The sequence below is a fragment of the Ochotona princeps genome, chromosome 2 (assembly GCF_030435755.1).
Source record: "Ochotona princeps isolate mOchPri1 chromosome 2, mOchPri1.hap1, whole genome shotgun sequence".
Lineage (NCBI taxonomy): Eukaryota > Metazoa > Chordata > Mammalia > Lagomorpha > Ochotonidae > Ochotona > Ochotona princeps.
Genome location: NC_080833.1, coordinates 27535876 through 27559454, shown reverse-complemented (window position 1 = coordinate 27559454; position 23579 = coordinate 27535876). Strand labels below are relative to the sequence as shown.

The following is a 23579-nucleotide window of genomic DNA, read 5'->3' as shown; positions in this document are numbered from 1 at the left end:
GATCCCATTCTCTGTGTCTTTGTGTTCCTGTCCCTCCTCTTCAGGGCCAAGAACTTTTAAAGACCACAGTTACCACTAGTTCATTACCTCCAGCCCATGGTCTTTCCAAGCCCTGCACTTGGCCTGGAGTATAAGGAGAGCTAGTAAGTGCTGGTGCTAAAGAGAGATCAGATCAGAAACTTGAACTCAGGCAGATGACGTAGCCAAACTCCCCATCTCCTCTACTCCAAGAAGGGCTGTGCTGTCCACCGCTGGTCTTGGGGTTTGCTCAAGGTATTTCTGTCCATCCCTCTCTCTCTTTCTCTCATTGCAGAAGGCAGATCTGGCCGTGGCCCCCCTGACCATCACCCATGTTCGAGAGAAGGCTATCGACTTCTCCAAACCCTTCATGACACTGGGCGTGAGCATCCTCTATCGCAAGCCCAACGGCACCAACCCCAGCGTCTTCTCCTTTCTCAACCCCCTATCCCCAGACATCTGGATGTATGTGCTCCTCGCCTACCTGGGTGTCAGCTGTGTCCTCTTTGTCATCGCCAGGTAAGACGCACATCCTCAGCCCTAGCACTGTTGCACCTGCTGTTTCTCTCTCTCTGTGGCCCAGAGCCATTCCTGTCCCTCTGGGAATGTTCTATGACCCTGGACTTGAAATATACATCTTCACCTGGTCTGTGCCCAAGCTCAGAAATGGTGCATTAGCAGGCTTGGTCATTGCCCCAAGCTGTACCACCCTGGCCAGGCACCTGGAACAGCAGGCCCATCTACATTCTGTTGCTCCGTGGGTATCTTCAAACTTGGGAAATGGCCTGTGTAGATCTAACCCAGAATAGTATGGAACATATCCATCTGCAGATACATGGCATATATGTGTACTTACCTATCTGAACACATGCTAGCATCACACTTGCACATTTGGTTGTTCCCATGAGGCAGACATAGATGCTGCTAGGAGGAACCTGCCCAAAGGAAAGATTTAACAGTATTGAGTGAGCACCCAGTGTTGGCCAAGCACCTTGTTCTGCACCCCCACAGCCATTCTCTTATTTCATTCTCACAGCCTTTCTTGAGGGTACTTCAAAAAGTTTGTGGAAAATGGATATTAAGAAAACACTGCACATGGATCTCAAAATTTATTTGCAATAAAGCAAACTTACCTTTTACTTTGATTTCTCATGAACTTTTTGAAGTACCTCGTACCTACCATGCTCATACAAGCAATACATGACACATTCAGTCTTTGGACTTGGAGCACCAAGTGTTTCATCTGCCACCCTCCCACCCCTCCAGCCCATGGTCTGCCCAAGCCCCATGTCCACAGCTACAACACCCCCACCCCTGACCCACCGGCCCTCTGCTCCCTTCAGGCTCCAGCCCCAGCTGCTGCCCAGGCTCCTTTGTTCTCTAAATCCTAACAAGGTGAAAAGAGAGACTTCTCTGGAGAGGCAATTTGAGATCCAAGGGCTCGGTATTGCCATCTTCCTTTCTCTGAGTCTCCTTTGAAAGCCTTTCTCTCGCCCTGCTCCTGTCCGCCCCCTCCTCCCGTGCAGAGAGAGACCAAAGAGAAGGATGTGAGACATGAAATTGTCCTACCTCCAGAGCTCTTTGCCGCGGGCCGCCCCGCCCTGCCTGGCCGGCCAGCTCAGAGAAGCCTTCGTGACACTGCTGGGCTGCTGTAATGGCCTAACAAGCCTTTGAAAGCCAGAGGCCACTCTCCCAGGTTCTTGCAGCAAATTCAGCAGCTCTGGCTGGGCCTGGTTGGCTGCTCAGCTCCTCATCCTGTCAGGCCCAGCCTCCCCAACCTCAGCACTGCTCTTGAAGGTGCACCCCACCCTCACTTAGTTCCCAGCCTTTCTGCAATGAAACAGCCAACTTTCCAGCCCAGCCTCCCTGGCTTGGAAGGTCTGGGCCTGCTTCCAAGGTTGGCATGAGGGATGTTCCAGAAGAGAGGGTCCCCAGAACTGCTGTGCTGACATGAGCACCTAAAGAGAGAGGAAGAGCAAGAGTCTGGGCCTTGGCTTGAAAGAGCATCACAATAAACCATTACCTTGTATGGCAGGCACACAATTCTCGAGAATTTCTTTCATAGCCTGAAAGGCAGCTAGAATCATCCCCACTTTACAGTTGCAAAATTGAGGCTCTGAGACATTAAGTCACTGCCCAGTGCCTTGACCAGTTTGCTTCCTCCACCCAGCCCTGTGGAGAGAGGGGAGCACAGGGGCCTGCTGGGGCCAGATGGGGCGTGAGGAAGACCAGTCAGCAGCAGCAGGTGGCAGGAGCTGTTGGGGACTAGAGAACATACAACTGTCTCAAGGGCAGCTGCTCGCTATTCAGCTCCGGCAGCCTATGGGCAGGGACGGGATGACTTTAAGAGAGAACCATTTAGATCTCTAGGTGGCGTCTTTTTCTTTCCCACAGGTCCCTGATTCAATTGTGTATAACACTGCTTCCCAACAGCACCATGCACCTGTGGGTTGGAGGGGACCCTCTGCCCCCTCTCCCTGTGACCTGTGTCTCTGGGTCTACTCCATCCTGGTCCCCTATCTTCTGACTCATTCCCAAATGTTTACAATGGCCAAAGCAGGGATAGACCAAAGTTCCCATGTGACTCGCAGAACACCAATACGTTGAGCCATCGCTACTCCCTCCCAGGGTCTGCCTTAGCAGGAAATGGATGCTGCAATAACTGGGCACAGGCTTCTTCATCAGCATTTTAACTGCTAGGCCGAACACTCACCCCTAACCACCTGGACAAACGCCTGCTGCTCATACAGCATTTTGTTTTCGACAGGATCCCAAGTATCATGCACTTGTGTGTGCGTGTATAACTGGCTTTCTGAAGCAGCAGGGCTTCTGAGAGTTCAGCAGAAACCATCTGTGTGTTGCCTCCACTCCACCTTCCCATGCATTCAAGGGTGGAGGTTCTACCCCGGGCCCCTTTGGCAGGGCCTCCCTCAGCGAGCCCCTCCTGTTACAGCACAGGCCCCTCAGCCTCAGCCCGGGGGAACCTGCTGCCCTGCCAGGGTGAGAGTCAAGATGGACCTGGGCTGGATCTCCTTTCCACATGGACATGTGTGGTGCAGGGGAAGCACTGCGGACCTGGCATCCTTTGATCTGGTGGTACCTGGCCCTGTGACCTGGGCCAAACAGCAGGCTTCCCCTACCTCCTCCCACTAAGTATGCTACAACCTGCCCCTGCCCTCCAGACTTCCCAAGTGCTGTGCTTGGTTACATGCCCAGCACTCCCCACATCCTGGAAAGCCCCTCTCCCAACCCACAAAGAATCTTGTCGAAAGACCGTTCTCATGCAGCTTCCTATCTCTGTCTTTGGACCAAGAGTATGTCCTCTTGAGCTGGAGAGCATCTAACACGTTCACGCTCATTTCTTCTGGAACCCTCCATCTCCATTTGAGGCCTCACTTTGCAGTTTCCTAGCTGAAGGATCTTCCCATCTCGTAACAACTGAATTCTTCCGCCTGAGTGTGGGTGGTCAATGTGTGTGAAAGCTAAAGCTGTTAGACAGGAGGTGGGGAAGGGCTGTCAGCACTTCGCACTTCAAAGAGCAAAGCATAACTGTACAGGGCCCTTTCCAGGCCTGTCCCCTTGGCTTGCTCAGCTTCCTCAGCTTCCTAGCACCGCCCCAAAGCCAGTGGGGTAGGGAGGGGGACTCCCCAGGCTCTCTGTGTCTCCCCAGCTTCAGACTGACGTGTCTCCAACTGTGAGCAAAGATGCCCTCCAGCAGTCAGGACTGCTCGTCTGTCCGTTGGAGGCAGGAGGCAAGGGGGAGCTGTGGATGTTTTTCCTCTCATCCATGTATCCGTGTGGTCCAAGAGAACAATCGGGAAGATTCTATCCCACAGAGTTTCCTCCAAGACACGGGAGTCCCTCCACTGTCTCATGTTCCTTGGGAGTACTTCATTAAAATACTTTTGTCTCTTAGTTTTTTATTATTATCATTTACTGTGTTTCTTTGAAACACAGAACTTCCGTCTGCTGGGCCCCAGCTGCCTGCCACAATTGGGATTGGGCCTGGCCAAAGCCTGGAGCCAGTAAGCCCATTCAGATTTCCCATATGAGTGACAGGGACCCAAGTGCTTGAGTCATCACCAGGGTGTGCATTTGCAGGAAGCTCAAGAGGACAGCAGAGCCAGAGGCTGCATCGTAAGATGTGCATATGCCAAGTGGTGACTTCATGGGTGCCCCAAACATTTGCCTAGCCTGGGTTTTTAAAAATATGTAAGAAATTCAAAACCACACCCTCATTAAAAAATTCATCTACTGCATATACATATATATGTGTGTATACATATATGTATATATGTGTATAGTAGATGGACATATGCATATATATGTATATGTGTATATGTACATGCATATATATATATATAGTAAGAGAGAGAGCAAGCACAGCAGGTTTCCCAAAGTTCCTCCTGCACTTGGACCTCCCATCCTTCGAGATGTTCCTTGCTACTTGTTCTCTATGGGGACTTCCCAGACCTTTAGTGTGCACTCCACAGGGACATGCAAACCGGGTTGTACAGCTCTGTCTGCAGAGACCTGTTTATCTCATGCGATCATCCAGCTGCTATTTCCCCCCAATGGTTTTTGACCAAACTATACATCTTGCCGCCCTCCCCTTGTCGGCTCACATAGATGCCACTCCATCTCTAATAGCTGCGTGCTATTTCAGAGTGCAGTTGTGGCATGGCTTATTTAATCAGGCCTCCCTGAAGGACATTTAGGTTGTTTGCAGGTTTGGGTTTTCTTGTTTTGTGTTTGCTATGATAGACAGCGCTTTGATAAGCACCCTGCGTGTGCACTCCCTTACATGTGTGTGCCAGTGTTGTTTTCTGGGATGGAGAAGATGTTGCGGCATGGCTAAGTGAAAGGGCGCATGCACTTTTAATTTTCAGAGAATCTAAGGAATTGTTTTGGGAGCCAGAATAGGGCACAGACGGGAAAAAAAAAAAAAAAAAACAAGGGGAAACACGGCCCTGATTACCCTGCCTTCCCAGAGGAATCCCTCCTCAGAGGTTGAGCTGTGCCAGCTTGCCTGCCATCTCCATAGCCGTGGAGCCCCTTTCTCACCTCCTCCCCCTGCAGCTTAGCCTCACTGCTCCTCTCTTCCTGCGCCAGGTTCAGCCCTTATGAGTGGTACGATGCTCACCCTTGCAACCCTGGTTCCGAGGTGGTGGAAAATAACTTCACTCTCCTGAACAGCTTCTGGTTCGGAATGGGGTCCCTGATGCAACAAGGTATGTGCCTTGATCGGGCCTCCCAATACTACTGGGAGTAAGGGGGACTTCTCCCCCCAGGGGCTCTAGCAGGCTCTATGGAGTCAGCAGAGCCAGCTTACCCTCCAGGACAAGGTGTCCTGAGCCCGTGTGCTGCACCTAACCCGTGCGCAGGGCTTACCCTTTGGAACTGTCTCGAGCTGCTCCCACATTTCAGCCAGCAAAGCCCCTGCTCAACTCAAACTGCACAGAGTAAGACGCAAAGATACCAAAGGGCTTGGGGATGGGTCCAGAAGAAGAGGCCCCCTGTCACCAAAGAACCCCCACCCAGGGAAGACACTCCAACCCCAGCTCTGCTGCCCCAGAGCCTTGTATCACTGGCACTAAGTGTCTACCTGTGTTGCCTTCCCACTAGGAGACTTAACTAGAGGGAATGGAGGAGGAAGAAGGATGATTTGGATAAGGAAAATGTCATTGTCCCACACTCATCTGTATGTGATGCCAAGGCCCAGCAGTTCCCAATAAGTGCCAAGTGAATTAATGGAAGAAGGATAGGTAGATGGATGGATGGATGGGTGAGAGGGTGGATGGTGAAATGAATAGATGGATACGTGGGTGGGCAGATGAGTAGATGGCTGGAATGGTGGGAGGGTGGATGGATAAATGGATGGTGGATGAATGAAGGTATGGGTGTGTGCATGGATGGATGAGCAGATGGATTGATGGACAGATAGGTAGTTGAGTGAATGGTGTTGTCCTAGTGTGACCTGAACACCTGCCAAACACCACACCCTGTGCTGAATCCTTGAAGGAGGGAGGAAGAGGAAGGAGAAGGGAAATGTGCATCAGGGAAGCCTCTCAGCTGCGGCAGGGGTCTGGCCATGGGTGGGGCTGCAAGCAACCTGGCAGCACTCACCAGCAAGCAATTAGAAAACGCTACCTTCCTTTCCTTTGTGTGGAGCTTGAGTCCTGGCTCAGGGTGACTGGAGTGCCCCATCTAGGAGTGGCTGATTGGCCAGGGGAAGCTGAGTAGCCTCATGGCATCTTTCAAGGAAAGGAGCTCAGTCTGTCCCACCATTAATGAGTTTCCTGAAGCCTCTCTTTGTGTCTTTGTCCATCATCTTTGTTCACTGACAGTTGGGGAAGACCTGGAAGGCCCTAGATGTGGTAATAGCTTCTGGTCTACCTCCCGCTGCTATTCAAAGCACTGGCCCCTGATGCGTTTCCCCACATGGTTTTGATTAGGAGGGAGAAAAATAGTTGTGTATTTGAAAAACTCCCCCTTGAGTGATTTCTTTGAGGAGAAAAAAAAATCATCCATATCAAAGCAGCCGCTTTTCAGATTGCAGGTCCAAATATTCTGGAAAGTTCAGGAGTCTCTCACTATTTAAATCTCTTGAAAGCTGCCTAGTTAATTACTTCACTTAGAAGGTTTCATCTAAATTGTGCTCCACACACAAGGTCGGGAAGAAAGAGTGATAAATTTCAGCCAAGAGCTTCAAAAAATGTTGGTTTTTCTCCTTCTGCCAAGTGCCACATAGTAATCTTGTATTTGTATATGACTTGTATTTCCAATGCAATTTCTCCCCAAATGATATTGCTGCAGCATCGCAGTATTTGTGCGAGACCAGGACAGAGGAAGGACAATGCTCCATGCTTTGCAGAGTCCCAGGAAGGGGTGACGTCTGGCATAAGAGCACAGCGTGTGGGGGCAGGATTCACCCAAGATCTCAGGAGTCCCCACACCAAGGTGTTGCTAACCTGGAGACAACCAAAGGGCCCAGGGATAGGCATCTGTGGATCTGTGAGCCTGTGAAATGGGATATGTGTGTGTGTGAATGCGCGTGCACATGTGTACTGTGTATATATGTATGTATTTTGTGTATTTGTGTATTAGATATGTGGGTACATGGATGTATATATGTGTATTGTGTGTGGGTGTGCATGAGTAGGCATGTGTGTATATGTATGTGTATGTTGTTCTAGAGCAGTGCTTCTTACATTCTACATCAAAATCACCTAAACAGTTTGTCAACAGAGATGACCAGGTCATCAGCGTCCCCCCCAACACAAGTTACTGATTCTATAGACCTGGGGGTGGAGCCCAGGAACGTGCTTTCTACAAAGCCTTGGAGTGATGGGGCTGCTGACAGATGCTGAGCTAGGCCAGGGTCCAGGGCTTTCCCTAGAGCATCCACGGAGTCCATAAGCCCGATCTGGACATAGTAAGGGACCACTGTCTCCTGCCTCCTCCCAGGGTCTGAACTGATGCCCAAAGCTCTGTCCACGCGCATCATAGGTGGCATCTGGTGGTTCTTCACGCTCATCATCATCTCCTCCTACACGGCCAACCTGGCTGCCTTTCTGACTGTGGAACGCATGGAGTCACCCATCGATTCTGCTGACGACCTGGCCAAGCAAACCAAGATTGAGTACGGAGCTGTCAAGGATGGGGCCACCATGACCTTCTTCAAGGTGAGACCCGAGACCGTCTCCCACCCATGGCAGCCCTTGGAGTGGATCCTTTGTCTCTACCCCTCTCGCCCTGCATGAATCCAGTGTGCCCAACACCCCCAAGGACTTGGTACCTCCCTATGTGCACCAGTTGGATGTAGCAAGCTGTGGTGATGCAGGTCTTGGGGAATGGTCTTGGCACTGAAGGTTTTTGTATCTGGGACAAATGATGCAAATGCATCACATCACATCTCCTTCAATCAGAGGACAAGGGAGAGAGAATGGGATGGGGAGGGATGGTCCAACCACACACAAGATGCTGCGGCTGGTGGGTGCCTGTCCCTTGGCTTTAGGTGTCAGTGCCATGTGTCTCCGAGAAGCTGACCTGGGGTTGGGGATGAGCTTCCTGCTACTAAGAGGGCAGCAAGAGCACAGCCAGGAAGGGAAGGAGGACGCTTAAAAGGTGAACAAGTGTCTACAAACGTTAACATGTGACCCTCTTGGAAATGTAGTGTCTACAGACCAAGTACCTACTACCTGCCACTCCAGTGGAATTCCGGCCATGACTTGCAGCTCCTCCTGCTTTCCAAAGTGCTGGGCTAGTTCACCCAGTGTTTTTCACTTTCTACTAAGCATAGCTGAGGGCTTCAGAGATGCTAGCTGACTTTGATACCCAGTAGCTACAAACTTCCTCTCGGAAGAGAAAATAGTCATCACACCCACTGCCACCATGGTGGGCCAGGCACATACTCCATGTTGGCCTCCACATGTCACATCTGTGAAGTGGACCCCAGAATTCCATCCATTTTACACATGTGGAAACTGAGGCCTGAAACTGTAGAGCAGCTGTGCAAGTATATCACACCTGGAGGAGCCAGATGCTGACCCAGCTCTGCCTTCCTTGATTCCAGGCTGGGGTTGCTAGAACTGAGTGTGCATTGGGAATTGCCTACAGCACATGTCCCAGTGTAGGCTGTGAATCTCACCTCGGGGTATTGGACCCAGGAAGTCTTGGATGGAGCCAAAATGTGCATTTCCCAAATGTTCCTGGTCCAAGAACTGCCCTTGGGGAAGTTCTGCTCTGGTTGCTTCTCAGTCTTGGAACCTTCCCGGCCACTGATCTGTTCATCCGTTCATTGATGGGTCAGCTGCTCTCGGTCCATCTGGAAGCCTGGAGTATTGCCCTTGCTCTGGCCCTGGTTTCCCATTCCCTAGCCCTTTGCTCTGAGGCTAAGCCTCTGAGTGGTGGACGGCACCATCCCTGGGGAGTGAGCCCAGAGAGGAAGAGGCTGGGCAGGAAAGCCTTCCTGCTTCTCCCGAACACCAGAGCCCCCAGCACTTTGCTCTGCCCCAGAATTCCCTGTGTACTGCTTAGAGGTTGGAAGCAGCCTCTCAATGAGGACAAAGGCAAGAGGTGCCACTGCATCAGAAGGCAGCTGGCACAACTTTACCCAGAGGTCACTGCTGAGCACTTAGCATGTGTGTAAGAATGTGAGCAAGTGTTCACACACATAACTGCCTGTGTGTGTAGTCATAGATAATGTGTAAGTTTGCACTCACATATGTTTGTGTGTTCACATTGTGTCCGTGCATAGGAGTCCACAGGGGGTGCACGTGTATTTCTGCTTAAATGTGTGTGTGTGCTTTGGGCATATATGTGATGCACATGTGTGATCCAAGCATGTGGATATGTGCCTGTGAGCCTATACAAGTGAGTGCTGAAGTGTCTGTGTGTATGTGTGAAGAGCACATGTGTGTCTGTCTGCATGCCTGCTCCCATAGCTATACCTAGCTAAGTGTAAGAGAGGCCTGAGTTTGTGTATGTGTGTAATACCTTCTGTGTGTATGTGTGTGCAAAGGCCTGTGCACATACAAGTGTGTAACAGTCTGTATGTTTTGTATAATGGCACATGCATGTGTGTATGCATAATCTCTGCATATATATGATGGTCTGTGTGTTCATATGTACATATATTATGTGTAAGAAACCATGTATACATGTGCACACACTTGTGTATAATATACTCCATGTGTTTGTAAGGGCCTGTGTGTGCATTTTGTGTGTGAGAGTGGGCCTATGCATGTACACATGTGTGTAATATCCTTTGTATTATGTGTGTGTAATACCCTATATGTGTGCATGGTGGCCCACACATGCAGGTAAATGTTTAATTCTCTGTGTGAGTGCCTATGGGTGCTGGTGTATGTAAGATATCCTATGGAATGACCCATGTATGCATGTATGTATGTAATAACCTTGTATGTAATGGTACCTTCTCTCTGTGTGTAATAGCCCATCCGTGTGTGTGTGTGAGACAGATGTGTGTGTGCACCGGCATGTGCGCATGCGACCCAGCCCTTTGACGGTGCCAGAGCTCTCTCATGCATTACGCATGAGCCCTCTCTAAGCGGGGCTCACGATCAAAGGGAAGCGGCATAAATAAGTCTGGTGCAGGCTCATTGCCACTGATTGGATGCCCTTGCCTCCTTCCATGCTAAGATGCTCAGATTGGCTTCCAAGAGCCCGGGCTCAGCGCCCCACCGAGCCTCTGTCCTCGCTTCAAGCGGCACCTCCTGCAGCCTCCTCCACCCTCACAACCTTCTCTCCCCGGGTGCAGCGAGGAGGAGAGGGGGAGGGACATGGATGCTACCCCAGCCAGGATGCTAAGATGCAAGGGTCCATGCTGACGGGCCCTTGGCCAGGGACACCCTCCACCCCGCCCCCTGTGGAACCAACCTCTTTCTCATCTCCTGGTGGTCAGTTAATTTCTCTCTCCATCTGCCCACATTGTCTCCTGTTGGAATTTAGGAGCAGCATCTCTCACCTGGTAGAACTAAGGTGCAGGCTGAGAGGAGCCGCTGGGCCTTTCAGAGCATGAGTGGGAAGGCTCACACCCACCAAGCAGGGGTCTGGACCCACTGACTTTCTGCCCCACCCTCCCTTCCCGGAGCAGGGTGCTTGCCTCCTGCAAAAGGGGGAACAGAGGCCTAGAGAGGCCAACTTAATCGCCCACAGCCACACAGCATGCCAGCAGCAGAGCCAGCTTCCACACGGCCCTCTCTGCCACCCGCCCGAGGTGCTTCCCCTGGCAGGTGGGCCTCTCCCTGCCCATGAGGCTTTTCACCAAGAGTGGCGCTCAGATTGAATGGAGCTCAGCTCCAGGATGTGCAAGAGGCTTGGGCAAAGTCAGCAGTACCAGTAACACTTAGGCCTTCCCCCATGCCAGGCCAGCACTCCACCTCTGTTCCCTCGCATCCTTCTCACGGCCCTAGAAAGTACATTATGATCATCTCCATTTACCCATGACGAAAGTAAAGCTCAGAGTGGCTAACCCACTAATCCAACAGCACACAGCTAGTGAAATAAAAAGCTGGGTATTTGAGCTGAAGCTGTCTGGACGTGGTACCTGTGGTCACTCTGCCCACACTCTCAAAGACCCCAGCCCCGGTCCTCAGGCACCAGCAGAGGAAGAGGGAAGCCGTAGTCCCACCCCGGACAGTCCTGGGATGTGACAGATGCTCAACGTGCTGAGCAGGTGCCGCCATTGAAGAGGGTAGGGGTCACATGGAACAACTGCAGAAGACAGTGCTGCGGACAGGAAGCAGGTACATGGCAGGAAGGCAGACAGCTTCCCAGGGGTTCCTAGGGTGCAGGCCAGGCCCGCCAGCTTCTGTACATGGTGTGCTCCTGGACAGGCTGCACGCATGCTTACAGAGCCCTGCTGGCTGCGAGCAGACCGTGGGGGAGGGAGCCCATTTCAGTCCAAATACAGCAGCAGGAGGAGGCAGGGTGCTGGGCTCCCATAGCCGGCTCCAGATCCCTCCCCCTCCCCACCTCCATACCAGGCAGCCCCCCCCCCAGCCATGTTGGCCAGAGGCGGCCCCCACAACTGCAAAGGAAATTGCATTTGAAGAGTTTTTGGGGAGCGGCATGCATTACACACCACATTTCCTGTGTTGTCCTCCCTTCGTCTTGGCAGATAAAAATTAATTAGGAGATGAAAAAGGAGGCCTTTGAAGGCACAGTTTGGCTGTGAGAACATGGAGGCGAGATGTAAAGCCGAACACGACGCAGGCCTGTTCTTTGCAGGGAGGGCCAGGCCTTTGAAGGCAGGGGAAGCTGCTGAAGGCAGGCCTCACCAAGGAGGGGCAGAGGCTCAGGAAGGGGGTGGAACAGAGCATTCCCAGGCTGTTCCTGTCCAGGGCATGGCCCAGACCTGCCACTTCCCAGTCAGAGTCCCAGCCTGTGGCCTGGAGAGTGACTGAGGGCCAGGTGTAGGGGCATCAAGCCTACTTCACATCCACCCAATACAGCAGCTTCCTGCCTAGGCTGGCAGCCTCAGGACCACACTTCCCTGTCCCTGTCTCTTGCTCCTCCCAAGCTGTCTACTGGCCTCTCCCAGGGAGTGCCTTAGCTCTGTCCTCTTCCATGTGGAAACAGAGGAGAATCGACATGTGGGCAGCAGGCTGAGGTCAACGGGGCACAACCTGGCACAGTCAGGTAGCATCAGTTGGACAGACAGATGAACCAGTCATGAGTGATGTGTCTGCTGAGAGGCCTTGAGCAAGTTGCTTTGTGTCTCTGAGTCCAGTCTGCTTGCCTGCACGATAGGGGTTCCAATTCCCACCATGCCACCAGTGTGCAAGAGGACTCAGTGAGCTACCTTCTGGGTAGTGTTAGTCCAGGGCCAGGCACAACAGAGCTTCCAGGCTTTCTCCTCACACACCTGTCCAAGTGGCTGGACCAGGAGCACAGAGAAGCAGGCTGACCCCTTCTAGGGCAGGTGACTTCATTGCAGCATAGCCCAGGGACATCCAAGAATTCACTCTTCCTCCAGACCACCCCCTGCCAAGTGGGGCTACCAGACTTTGTGCAGGACACTGCTACCTCCTACCATGGAGTGACCACCTGCTTCTTGGTAGAGCCCCACATGTCAGGAAGAGCCCAAGAGTCTCAGAATGGAGAAGATCTAGAGGAGGCAGGCAAAGAAGCAGCAACAAGGGCAAGGCAAGGGCCAGTGATGATGGGAGAACCAGTGAGCACCTCTCTGTGTCTTAGAGTTCTCATCTGAAAAATGTGTACAATCACAATCCCCAATGGAATTATGGAGTCGATTCAACAGGGTGATTCACAGATGCTGTGTAGGACGGTACCCAGCACAAAGTCGACACGCGGTGAATGCTAGCTGTGTGGTTGCCTACAGTTGCAAACTGACAGTACCTCAGATATGACCCTGGATGTCACGCCTGGTGTGCTTTTATTGAGAGGATTGTTTTTAGCTCATTACTGACATTTTAAAATAGGGAGGGGGTTTTTGCATTTAAAAAAATGCATATTCCTAGCTTCTTGAAAATGTGACAGACTGGGCATCAGGGAGCTGGCTACGCGTCAGGAGCCTAAGGGCAGTCCATCCACCATGCACGGCCTGCTCTGGTCCCCCTGCCTGGTCCTTGCCTGGTCCCTGTCAGCATTCACGCCATCCACCCATGAGTATTGTGCCCTTTCATTTCCATAGCAACTCTGTGCTACACAAAATATGATACCCAATTTGTAGACAAGAAAACTGAACCTTGAAGAGAAATAACAATGCCAGCCTGGATCTCTGAATGGTCCCTGCTAACCCTGTAAAACCACATTTTACATAAGTAGGGAGTAAATCTCAGAAATGTAGCATCACTCGCCTGTGGTCACAGGAGGAGCTGACACTAGAGCCCAGGTTGGTGGGACCCTGGAGTCCACATACTAGATCCAGCTCTTCCTGTAGCCTCTGCTCCAGACACCCTACCTCCACCCAAGACACATACACAGAGGCTACCATAGCCTCTCCCGGACTAGACACATACACAGAGGCTACCACAGCCTCTCCCGGGCAAGACACATACACAGAGGCTACCGCAGCCTCTCCCAGGCAAGACACATACACAGAGGCTACCGCAGCCTCTCCCGGGCAAGACACATAAACAGAGGCTACCGCAGCCTCTCTTAGGCAAGACACATACACAGAGGCTACCACAGCCTCTCCCGGGCAAGACACATACACAGAGGCTACTGCAGCCTCTCCCGGGCAAGCGTCCATGGGCTGCCTTTGGGGCAGGGGTTAATAGTGAGGCTGGCCTTGTCAGATGCACCATAACAGCAGTCCAAGGCAGGAAAGCCAGAGATGCCTTCTAGTTCCCATGGAATAGGCCTGGAACAAAGCCTCCACACTCAGGGATACAAAAACAAATCAGTTTGGGGAAAGGTCTCTTGTCCCATCTGGAAAAGCCCCATGGCCTTGCCTAGAATCATATTGCCACTGCTCCCCACTCATGTTCCCGGCCCCTGGCCCTCATGGGATTGATATATGTGTGTCCATAGAGGCCTGTGTTTGTCCCCTTGGACAGAAATGGTAAATTCTCAAGATCTTCAGTTAGGGAAAATCAGTTTACTTCTTTGAGGAGGCTGGAATTGGACTTTGTGAGCCTGACACTTACTTTCTTGCCAATTTTTCTGATATGGAAAAGAAAAAAAAGCATCTCGTTCTGGCAGATCGCCCTGTATTGGCTGCTCCAGATGATATTAATTGATTTGGGTGACTGGTCCTGAAGCAGGCCTTATTAAGGTTCCCACCCGAGCTGGGGCAAGCAGGATGACGGTAAGGGCATACCTATGGGAGACTATGGCCCCGGGGTGGGGTGGGGTGGGGATGGAGCTGTGGGTCAGTGGCAGAAACTCAGGCCTTTGATAACCAAGCCAAGGGACAATAAGAAAGCTGCCAGAGATTCCAGCGGGAGTCTGGCTTTGTTTCTACCTTGCTGGATCCCAGTATCACTGCAGGACAGAAAAGCGAAGCCAGAGAGGACCTAGAGCCCCTGAGCAGGAAATGTAGTTGAGAATGGGGGTCCAGGAAGGAAGAAATGGGTGGCCATTCTAGGGAATAAGATTCCAGATCCCTCTGCCTGGAGGTGGTAGAGGTGGTAGATTTGTTGGTGCTGGAGCCAGGAGCATGAAATCAGTGTCGAAGTCAGCTTTGTACCTTGTGGTCGCCTCTCCCCTGAACAGGGCCCCATTACCTGGTTGTTTCCTTGTCTTCCTCATTCAGTTCCTTCACCCATGGAAGCTTTCAGATGTCTCTCTTTTTAAGCCCATCTGGCTCAACCCTCCCACCAGCTCCCTGCTGAGATTTCTATCTTGGTCTGTGAAGTTATGTTTCCTAGAAAGAGCATATGTTTGGGTGTCAGGCATGCCTGTGTGGAGAAGGAATGGGGATGGGTGGGCAGGGGGTTTGGAGAGAGAGGGAAAGTTCTCATCCCATTTAGAACCAAAATGAGTGGGGCAGGGCCCCTGGCTTGTGGGTCACTGTTGGGTTATTTCTGCCAGAACTTGACATTTATCAGATGGATGATTTGGTTGTGTGAGGTTAGTGGGACAGGTGGGTGAGAAGAGAGGAATGGATGGTGGGTGATGGGCACATGGCCGACTTGGTAGATGGATGGATTGGTAGGTGGGTGAGTGCATGGTGGATGGATGGTTCAATAGGTGAGATAGCCAGATAACTGAATTGACTATAGATAGTGTGCATTAGAACATAATCAGTTGAGTGGGGAGAGGAAGTGAGATGGGGAGGAAGGGAAGCAGAAAGGTTGGCATGGATTCATGTGTGGCTGTATGAGGAGGCATAAGGACCATCCCAACTGGCCCCTCCATTCCCAGTTCCCACCTCTGCTAGAAGAGGCAAAATTTGGAAAGCAGGAGAGACAGAAATGGACATAAATTGGAAGCTGCAGTCCCCAAAGGGAGAGCAGTGTTTAAGTCACAGTCGCCAGGATGGTAGAATACTATGACACCTGTACCTATCTGGCAAAGCAAGGACACTTTGTGTTTGGGTATCTGGATCATAAGAATAGTTGAGAGTAATGAAAATGTGAAAAAGCAAGTGTATTGGAAGAGAAATAGCTTAGGTGGCAAGAGAGTGTGTGGGTTATCTATGGCTACATAACAAATTAAAACAGCATCTGTTACCTCAAGCCGGGAGCTAGGAGCCTGGCTCAGCTTAGCCTAGTCCTCTGGCTCCATGCCTCTCACGAGTCTGCAGCCAAGGTGTTGGGCAACATTGCGGTCATGTTGTGGCCTGGCTTCCAAGCTTGCACACATGATTGTGGGCAGTACTCAGCTCTTAGGTTAGTGGACTAAGGGCTTCATTTCTTTACTGTCTACTGGCTGGAGACCATCCTCTTTCCAAAAGGCAGCTCAGCTTTCATCATCAAGGAGGGAGGACCCAGACAGCAGCCAAGATGAACACTCACCTTGAAAGTGACTTCTGTCACTTTGGCTGGGAGTTAAAAGCAAGTGACTAAGTCCCATCATTCCCAAAAGGCATGAGGCCCAGGAGACAGGGACCATGAGAGAGCTCTTTAAACACTACCTCCAACAGAAGAATCTGTAGCAAGGAAGAAAGAAGGGGTGGTGGCAAAGGAGTTTGAAGTGGCACATCAGACTCTAGAAAGCAAGAGACAGCCCAGGAGGTGGAGGAGATGGACATGAGCAAGATTTCTAAGGAGAAGTAACTAGTCGGGGAGGGTGCTGCTGAGGCATCGGGAAGCCCTGGGCAGGAGAGGCTAGGAGGATGGGGTGCAGAGGTTGGAGGGGAACAGGGCAGGGGGATGGATGGAGTAGCTAGAGAGCGGGAGCAGCTGGGAGTAGAACCAGGAGGAGTTGGGTATAGCCCAGGAGGACTGTAAGCATCAGAGCCCTCCCAAGCTTCCTAGTTTCACGGCAGGTGAATTTGTTGGGGTGGGGGTAGGGGTGGGGCAGGGGCTTGTCTGTAATGGTGCCCCAGGTCCTGTGCTCAGAGGAAACCTGACCGGCAACTTGACTGATTCTCCCCCTGGATGAAATTTTAAGGGATCCCACCTGGTGCTTTTGGGCTCCCTCCTACCCCCCACTTGCCTCCTCCCTCTGCTGTGTTTGGTTCTCCAGGAGCCAATTTCAAAAGGAACAGCCCTTATCAGAACTGGAAAAAAAAAATCTTCCTCTTGGGCTACCCACCCCTCTTCCAGCAGGCACTGCATCCTCCCCACCCCCTGTGGCCCCCCCATCCCTACTGCCCCTTCACCCGGTCCACACCAGCTCGTGGGAAGCATAATGTGGAACTGGGCAGGGTGCCTGGCAGACAAGCTGACATCACACAGCCACCACCAGACTCAGAAACCACCAGGTACAGCAGGGCCCGCAGAAGCACCTGGTCCCTGGGAACAGCCAGGGACAGGCCAACCTCTGCTGGGAGTAGACAGCCAAGTCCCAGAAGTCTCCTGAGTGCCAAGCATCCCAGACTGACCCTTCTTCTTCCTGGCCCCCGGCTACCTCTCAGTCCCCCTAGGCAGGTGCAGGCTTCGTCTTAGGGATGCTGCCTTCGCCCATTGCACCAGCACCAGCCAGGACGCTCTGTCCCTGGGCCCCAGAACAGCTGCAGGTGCTTGCTTCTTTCTCACTGTGCTGCAGTGGAATGGACGGGAGCCCATGCTTCATAGTCACTCTTTCTTCAAAGGACAGCACAGGAGGAAGTAGGAGTGAGGGGTCCCAGCCCCACCAGGCTTGGCCCACATCCGTACCTGTCTCTCCCCTGGGTCCTTCCAGTGGCTCCTGTGAGGCACTGCCACTGAGTGATTAGGAGTCAGGTAGTCTGGGACTGAAACCTGCCTTTGCTACCCAGGATCTGGATAACTCTAGGCAACTTACTTAGCTGTGTCTGCATGTCCCCATCTACAAACTGGGTCTAGCAGTAGCACCTGCCTCTTGTGATTCGCTGTGAAGAATCAGTAGGTTCAGGCAGCTATTTAGACTGAGGCTTGCACATGCTAATTGCTTCAGAAATGCTACAGAAAGCAAGTCTCTTTTTTAAAGATGTGTTTATTTTTATTGGAAAGGCAGCTCTACAGAGAGAAGGAGAGACAGAGGAAGATCTTCCGTCCACTGGTTCACTCCCCAAGTGGCTGCAAGAGACAGAGCTGAGCTGATCCAAAACCAGGAGCCAGGAGATTCTTTCAGGTCTCACATGCAGACATCCTCTGCTGCTTTCTCAGGCAACAAGCAGGGAGCTGGACTGGAAGTGGAGCAGCCAGGACACGAACCAGTGCCCATCTGGGATCTTGGTGCATACAAGGCGAGAATTTTAGCCACTGAGCCATCATGTTGGGCCCATAAGTTGGTTTTTAAAAGGCTAGTCTGGAGGCCAACATTGTAATATAGCTGGGTAAGCCTCCACCTGCGATGTTGGCATCCCCCAAGGGTACCCAGTTAGAGTCTCAGCTGCTCCACTTCTGATCCAACTCCCTATGAATGCATCTGGGAAAACAGCAGAGGATGGCCCAAGTGTTTGTGCCCTGCTGCTCCTACAGGCTCCTAGTTTGAGCCTGGCCTGGCCTACTGCCAGTCGTTATGGCCATCTGAGATGTGAATGAAACTCTGAAACTCAGTCTTTGCAATAAATAAATCTTTTTTTAAAGTTAGTCTGAAGACCACTTAGGTCCTGGTAAAAAGCCTAGAGTTTCTGAGGAGTGGACCCTCCTCAGCTGAAGTTAGAGCTTCAGCTTTTTCACTCTCTAGCTACGTGGTTAGGGACCTGTCTTCCCAGGGCTTCAGTCTCCATATCTGAGTAATGGGTGAGACTCCCTCGTTTCTGCAGATTGCACATGGAGCTTGATGGCCTGCCAGGTGGGATGTGCAGTATAGGGCCCCCCCAATATGCCTGGTCACTGTATGTGTGTGCCTCACCCCAGAAATCCAAGATCTCCACCTTCGAGAAGATGTGGGCCTTCATGAGCAGCAAGCCCTCGGCGCTGGTGAAGAACAACGAGGAGGGCATCCAGAGGACACTGACGGCCGACTACGCGCTGCTCATGGAGTCCACCACCATCGAGTACGTCACCCAGAGGAACTGCAACCTCACGCAGATCGGCGGTCTCATTGATTCCAAGGGCTATGGCATCGGCACGCCCATGGGTGAGCAGGGGCTGAGGGCAGAGGATGAGCAAGCCCCTCTCCCACCCCAGCATCTTCCTGGGATCCTGGGAAGGTGAAGGAGCGATGGAGCCTCCTAGCTGGGACGGTCAGTGAGAATGGGAATAAACAGAGCAGGTTGTCTGCTCCCTGGAGGTTAGGCTTACCTTGTCTCACCCAGGGACTCCCAAATCAGGATGCCTCTCCGACCCTGGCCTGGTAACAGGGTCCCCCTGGGTGTGAGCTAACAGCTGGGCACCCTCCCCGCAGGCTCCCCGTACAGGGACAAGATCACCATTGCCATCCTGCAGCTGCAGGAGGAGGACAAGCTGCATGTCATGAAGGAGAAGTGGTGGCGAGGCAGTGGCTGTCCCGAGGAGGAGAACAAGGAGGCCAGCGCCCTGGGCATCCAGAAGATTGGAGGCATCTTCATCGTGCTGGCCGCCGGCTTGGTCCTGTCTGTGCTCGTGGCCGTGGGCGAGTTTATATACAAGCTCCGCAAAACCGCAGAGCGGGAGCAGGTGAGCTGCAAAGTGATGGTGGCAGGGATGAGGAGGTAAGCCACAGGGGGAGGAGCGGGCAGTCAGGAGGGAGTTCCTGCTGGCTCACCTGCTCTCAGCAGCCCACCAGAAAGTTCTGCCAACTCTGTGTCCCTGACACCCCCACACCCCCCCGGACCACAGCTTTTTCCTTACTGTTGCTCCACACCGCCCCCTCTGGCCACAGCCTGCACGCCTCACTGGCACACCCACGGTTCAGAGAGCAACCAGTGCCCTGCTTAAAACTGAATTCAAACCATACCTAGCTTTACCCTGTGTAAAACCCTCGAGGGGAATTGCGGGAACTTGGTGATGGCAACATAGGGGTTCATTATACTGTTCCTTCCACTTTTGCATAGATTCAGACAGTTCCATAATCAAAAGTTTAAGAAAGAAAAGTAAAGAGGGTCAGCCCGAGCTGACAGATGGGAGAAGGAGCTTCAACCGTGTGATTAATTCCAAGCAGGGTTGGGCAGTGGCCCTGGGGCCCAGCAGCAAATTAGCATCGCAGGGTGAGAGTTTTTAAGTGCTAATGCCCTGGCCTGACTCCCTGAGACTTAATTGGCCTGTGGTGGAGCAGGCACTGGTGTTTCCAGAAAGCCTTCAGGATGATTTAAACGTGCACCTGCATGGAGGGCTGCTGGGCTGTGGAGCCTTGCCCCTTGCTGAGAAGTTCAAAGGCGTCCAAGCCCAGTGTGGAAGGAAGTGGCAGTCAATCAGATGGGGAGGGACCCATTAAAAACAGGCAGCTCCTGTGGGGGTCACAAAGGAATTGAAGTTTGAGCCTCAGTCAACTCGGAGGAGGGAGGCGACGCCTCAGGGTGAAGAGGCAGCCTGGCCGTGCACTTGGACTGCTGGGAGAAGGACGGACGGGTGCGCTCCCAGAAGGCAATCTCACTTCCTTATTTGGTGACCCATCAATTTCCCTGGTGGATGTGGTCAAGGTTTCATTCCCTGGATGCTTCCAGAAGCATCAGCTGCAACCAGACAACAACGTTGAGGGTGGGGGAACTAAGAAGTGATGACATCTGAAAATGATCATCAGATTCTTTAGGAATTCCCACTGTAATCAGAACGAGTCTGAATTGCACCAAAAACTCAGTACCACCCAGTGCCTGCCCACCTTGCTGCCCATCCCCCACCCTGCCCAGTCCTTTTCACACTGGCTTTTTTTTTCCAGTTCTTATCACACCAAACCTGCTTTTGCCTCCAGGCATTTGTATGTGCTGTTCCACACACCTTGAATGCTCTTCGCCTGTAATATACTCTTTTGCTTAGTTAATTATTCAGCTATTATAATTGAAAGGGAAAGTGAGGGGTGGGGAGAGAGAGATCTCCTATCTTCTGGTTTACTGCCTCAAATTCCACAACAGTTGGGACTGGGCCAGGCCAAAGCCAGAAGCCTAGAACTCAGTCTGGGCATCCCCCATGGATGTCAGATGAACATTTGAAATCATCGCCTTCCCAAAAAGCTGGGACTGGGAGCAGAGGCTGGACAGAAACCCAGGCATTCTGTCCATGGGGTGCAGGCTATCCCAAACACCTGTTCCAAGAGTCCTCAGTCTCAACACCTTCTGTTCACATATCACCTCCAGTAGGCCTTCCTTCCCTGTCCCCATTCCCATCCCCCCTCTATCCCATTTTGTTGCTTCAGTGTCTCAGAGCTAATCACTCTCTGTGCTGACTGATTTTGCTCACATGATTGATGATTATTGTCCTCCCGTCATCAGACCGCAAGTCCCCTGAGTGCCAGCACCTTTCCTGCCCTCATCACTGCTCAATGCCCGACTCCTAAAACAGTGCCCAGGGCACAATAGGCCTTTAGTGAGCATGAGCAGCAGAGGGAAAGGCAAGTTGAGAGACCAGCACATTCAGTGGTGAGAAAGGGGAGGCAGAGGTAGAGCTAGAGTTCAAAGCCAGGTCTCCATCTCCCCACATCCCATGGCCTGCATCCCAGGCCCTGGCCTTGCTGGGTCAGTCACAGCATACATTGAAGGTCATCCTCTGGCAGTTGGCCTCATGGAGCCACCGTGTCAGGTATCCATGCTAATACTGGACTTTGTTGGCCCTCTGGAACACCTGTAAAGGCTTAAGCCAGGAAAGGGCCATTGCTACCATCAGCCCTACAAGGACCTGTCCCTCCCACTTGTCTGAGATGCTTACACTGGACTTTGCTGGGTGGGAAGACAGTGATGTCTCCTCTTGGTCAGAAGCCCTGTGGACAGAAGGGATACCCACACATTCCTAAGGCACTTCTGGGCCCTGGACTGTGGGCTACTTTTGCTTCTTGGGCTGGGACTGACACTGGCTGGTTCCTGCCCTGGAAGACCAGGGGCAAGAATCCAGCCAGGTAACGTTCATGGCACACAGAGCAGCAGTTTGCTCATCTGTGAAATGGGAACAAGATATCCGCCATGACTTCCTGAGCGCTATATCAGATAGCAAGTGTTTGGAGACTGCTAACATGCTAGAGAATCCTCTTGCAGGGGGTAGACAAGTGGGCAGGATGGGTGTGAAGAGGCCTGGGGTAGCCACAACAAGGCTGTGGGAGATAGGCAAGGAATTGGCCGGCGTTGCAGAACCAGGCCTCACCCGTGTGCCCCTATTCCTTCCCATCCTCCCTCCCCACTGCCAGCGTTCCTTCTGCAGCACTGTGGCCGACGAGATCCGGTTCTCCCTCACCTGCCAACGTCGGGTCAAGCACAAGCCGCAGCCTCCCATGATGGTCAAGACCGATGCTGTCATCAACATGCACACGTTCAACGATCGCCGGCTCCCGGGCAAGGACAGCATGACCTGCAGCTCCTCGCTAGCCCCCGTGTTTCCCTAGGCACAGGTGCGGCAGGGCCTGCAGGGCCTGGGGCAAGGCTGAGGAAAGCAATGGAGACCCGAAAGAGTGTCCCCTGCCCCTATACTGGGCTTGGGGACCAGGGCTGCTGCTCCTATAGGCTCTGGAGCCACCTGGACTTTCCTCTAACCAGGAAATCAGCAGGCGAGCCAAGCTGTTTCCTCTATGGGTTTCTAGAACTGCCAGCCGAGATAGCCATGGCCAAAGGAAGCACACGCCTCTCTCAGGCCAAACCCCCCACCCTGCCTCTCAGCTCTCCTCTGGAACCGGCAGTTTCTGTAAAGCTCCATGCAGAGGCCACAGAAAATGGGAGATGGCTTGTAATCGCCACCCCTTCCTCAGGAGCCTGGGCCTCTTAGGGCCTGGCCTCAGAACCAGAGATGGAGATGCTGGGCCTCTTAAGATCATCATGGCATGGTTGGTTGCCAGCAGGAGCTACAATGAGGAGTGGCCATCCCGTATGCATGGACAGAAGGGGCTAACCACCTGGTCCTGCTCTCCTGGACCTGACATCACTCATGGCAGCCCCCTATTTGGCGGAGTTGAAGGAGGAGAGAGGAATTTGGAAGGAAGACAAAGGCCACCATTTGGGATTCTTATGGACAATGTCCCGATGGCTCCCTCTACAGGAATAGAAGTGGGGAAGTGTTCACAGAAACTCCTTCCCTACATTCCAGCCAGAGAGAGGACCTTATAAATCTCTCACAAAGGAGGCCCCCAGACTCAGTTGGGATTTGAAGCCCAGCAGAAGATCCCATGGGCTCTCAAGCCATCAAACCTCCCTTGGCTGGATTAGCTTCTGTTTTCTAAGCCCTTTTAGCATGTAGGAGCCTGGGCTCTTTGCCACCTACTCATCAGCAATTCCCCATTCCTGACTGGTTGACCTTGGCCTCTCCCTGTCATCCCAGAAGGAGAAGAATCTCCAGGACTGAAATGAAAGTCAAGGCACCTCTGTGCAGAAGCAAGGTCAGTGTCCAAATGTTCATAAGCTGATCTCGGGGGCACGTAGAAAGGATCAGAGAACACTCAAGAAGACCCAGCTTCCCCAACTTGCCAAGCTTAAAGATGCACCCCAGGAAGAAGAAGCATCCAGGGATAAGAGGCTGTAGCTGCCCAAGGCCTCACGGGTGGAGAGCAAGAACCTGCCTCCTGGGGAATTAGCCAAAGGCCCCACACACAGACTCAAGACCCTGCTGGCTGCTAATCTCTTATCCACAGTGGTTGTGACTGTGTGGGGGTTGGGGGAGGCAGCAGAGAAGTAGCAACCAGTGAAGTCCCCACACGGGGATGGACCAAATGACCTGCAGGTTCCAGCTGGCTGAGACGCGCGCCCTCTGGATCTGTGGCTTGAGTCTTCGGAAGAACGCAACACAAAGAAGGTTAGGCACAAAGTGTCCTTAAAGAGTGTGACAGTCCCTGCCAGATTCCTGGGGCCGATGGCAGTCTGTGAGGCAGCAAGGGAACCGGGGCACCAGCCCCTCCATACCCTCTCTGTCACCTGTCTTCTGGTGCTGCTGCACAGGAGAAATCTA

General features: G+C 52.5%; 1 protein-coding gene across 1 annotated transcript in view; it reads left to right on the top strand.

The window, feature by feature from the left end:
• GRIK3 (glutamate ionotropic receptor kainate type subunit 3) overlaps positions 1–22195 on the top strand; it is a 79569-nt gene extending 57374 nt beyond the window's left edge. The window contains exons 10-15 of the mRNA XM_058660838.1: positions 314–537; positions 5131–5249; positions 7528–7703; positions 18441–18663; positions 18931–19181; positions 21835–22195. Coding sequence (XP_058516821.1) covers positions 314–537; positions 5131–5249; positions 7528–7703; positions 18441–18663; positions 18931–19181; positions 21835–22029 — 1188 coding nt within the window. The 3' untranslated portion in view covers positions 22030–22195. The remainder of the gene's footprint in view (positions 1–313; positions 538–5130; positions 5250–7527; positions 7704–18440; positions 18664–18930; positions 19182–21834) is intronic.
• The last annotated feature ends 1384 nt before the right edge of the window (positions 22196–23579 follow it).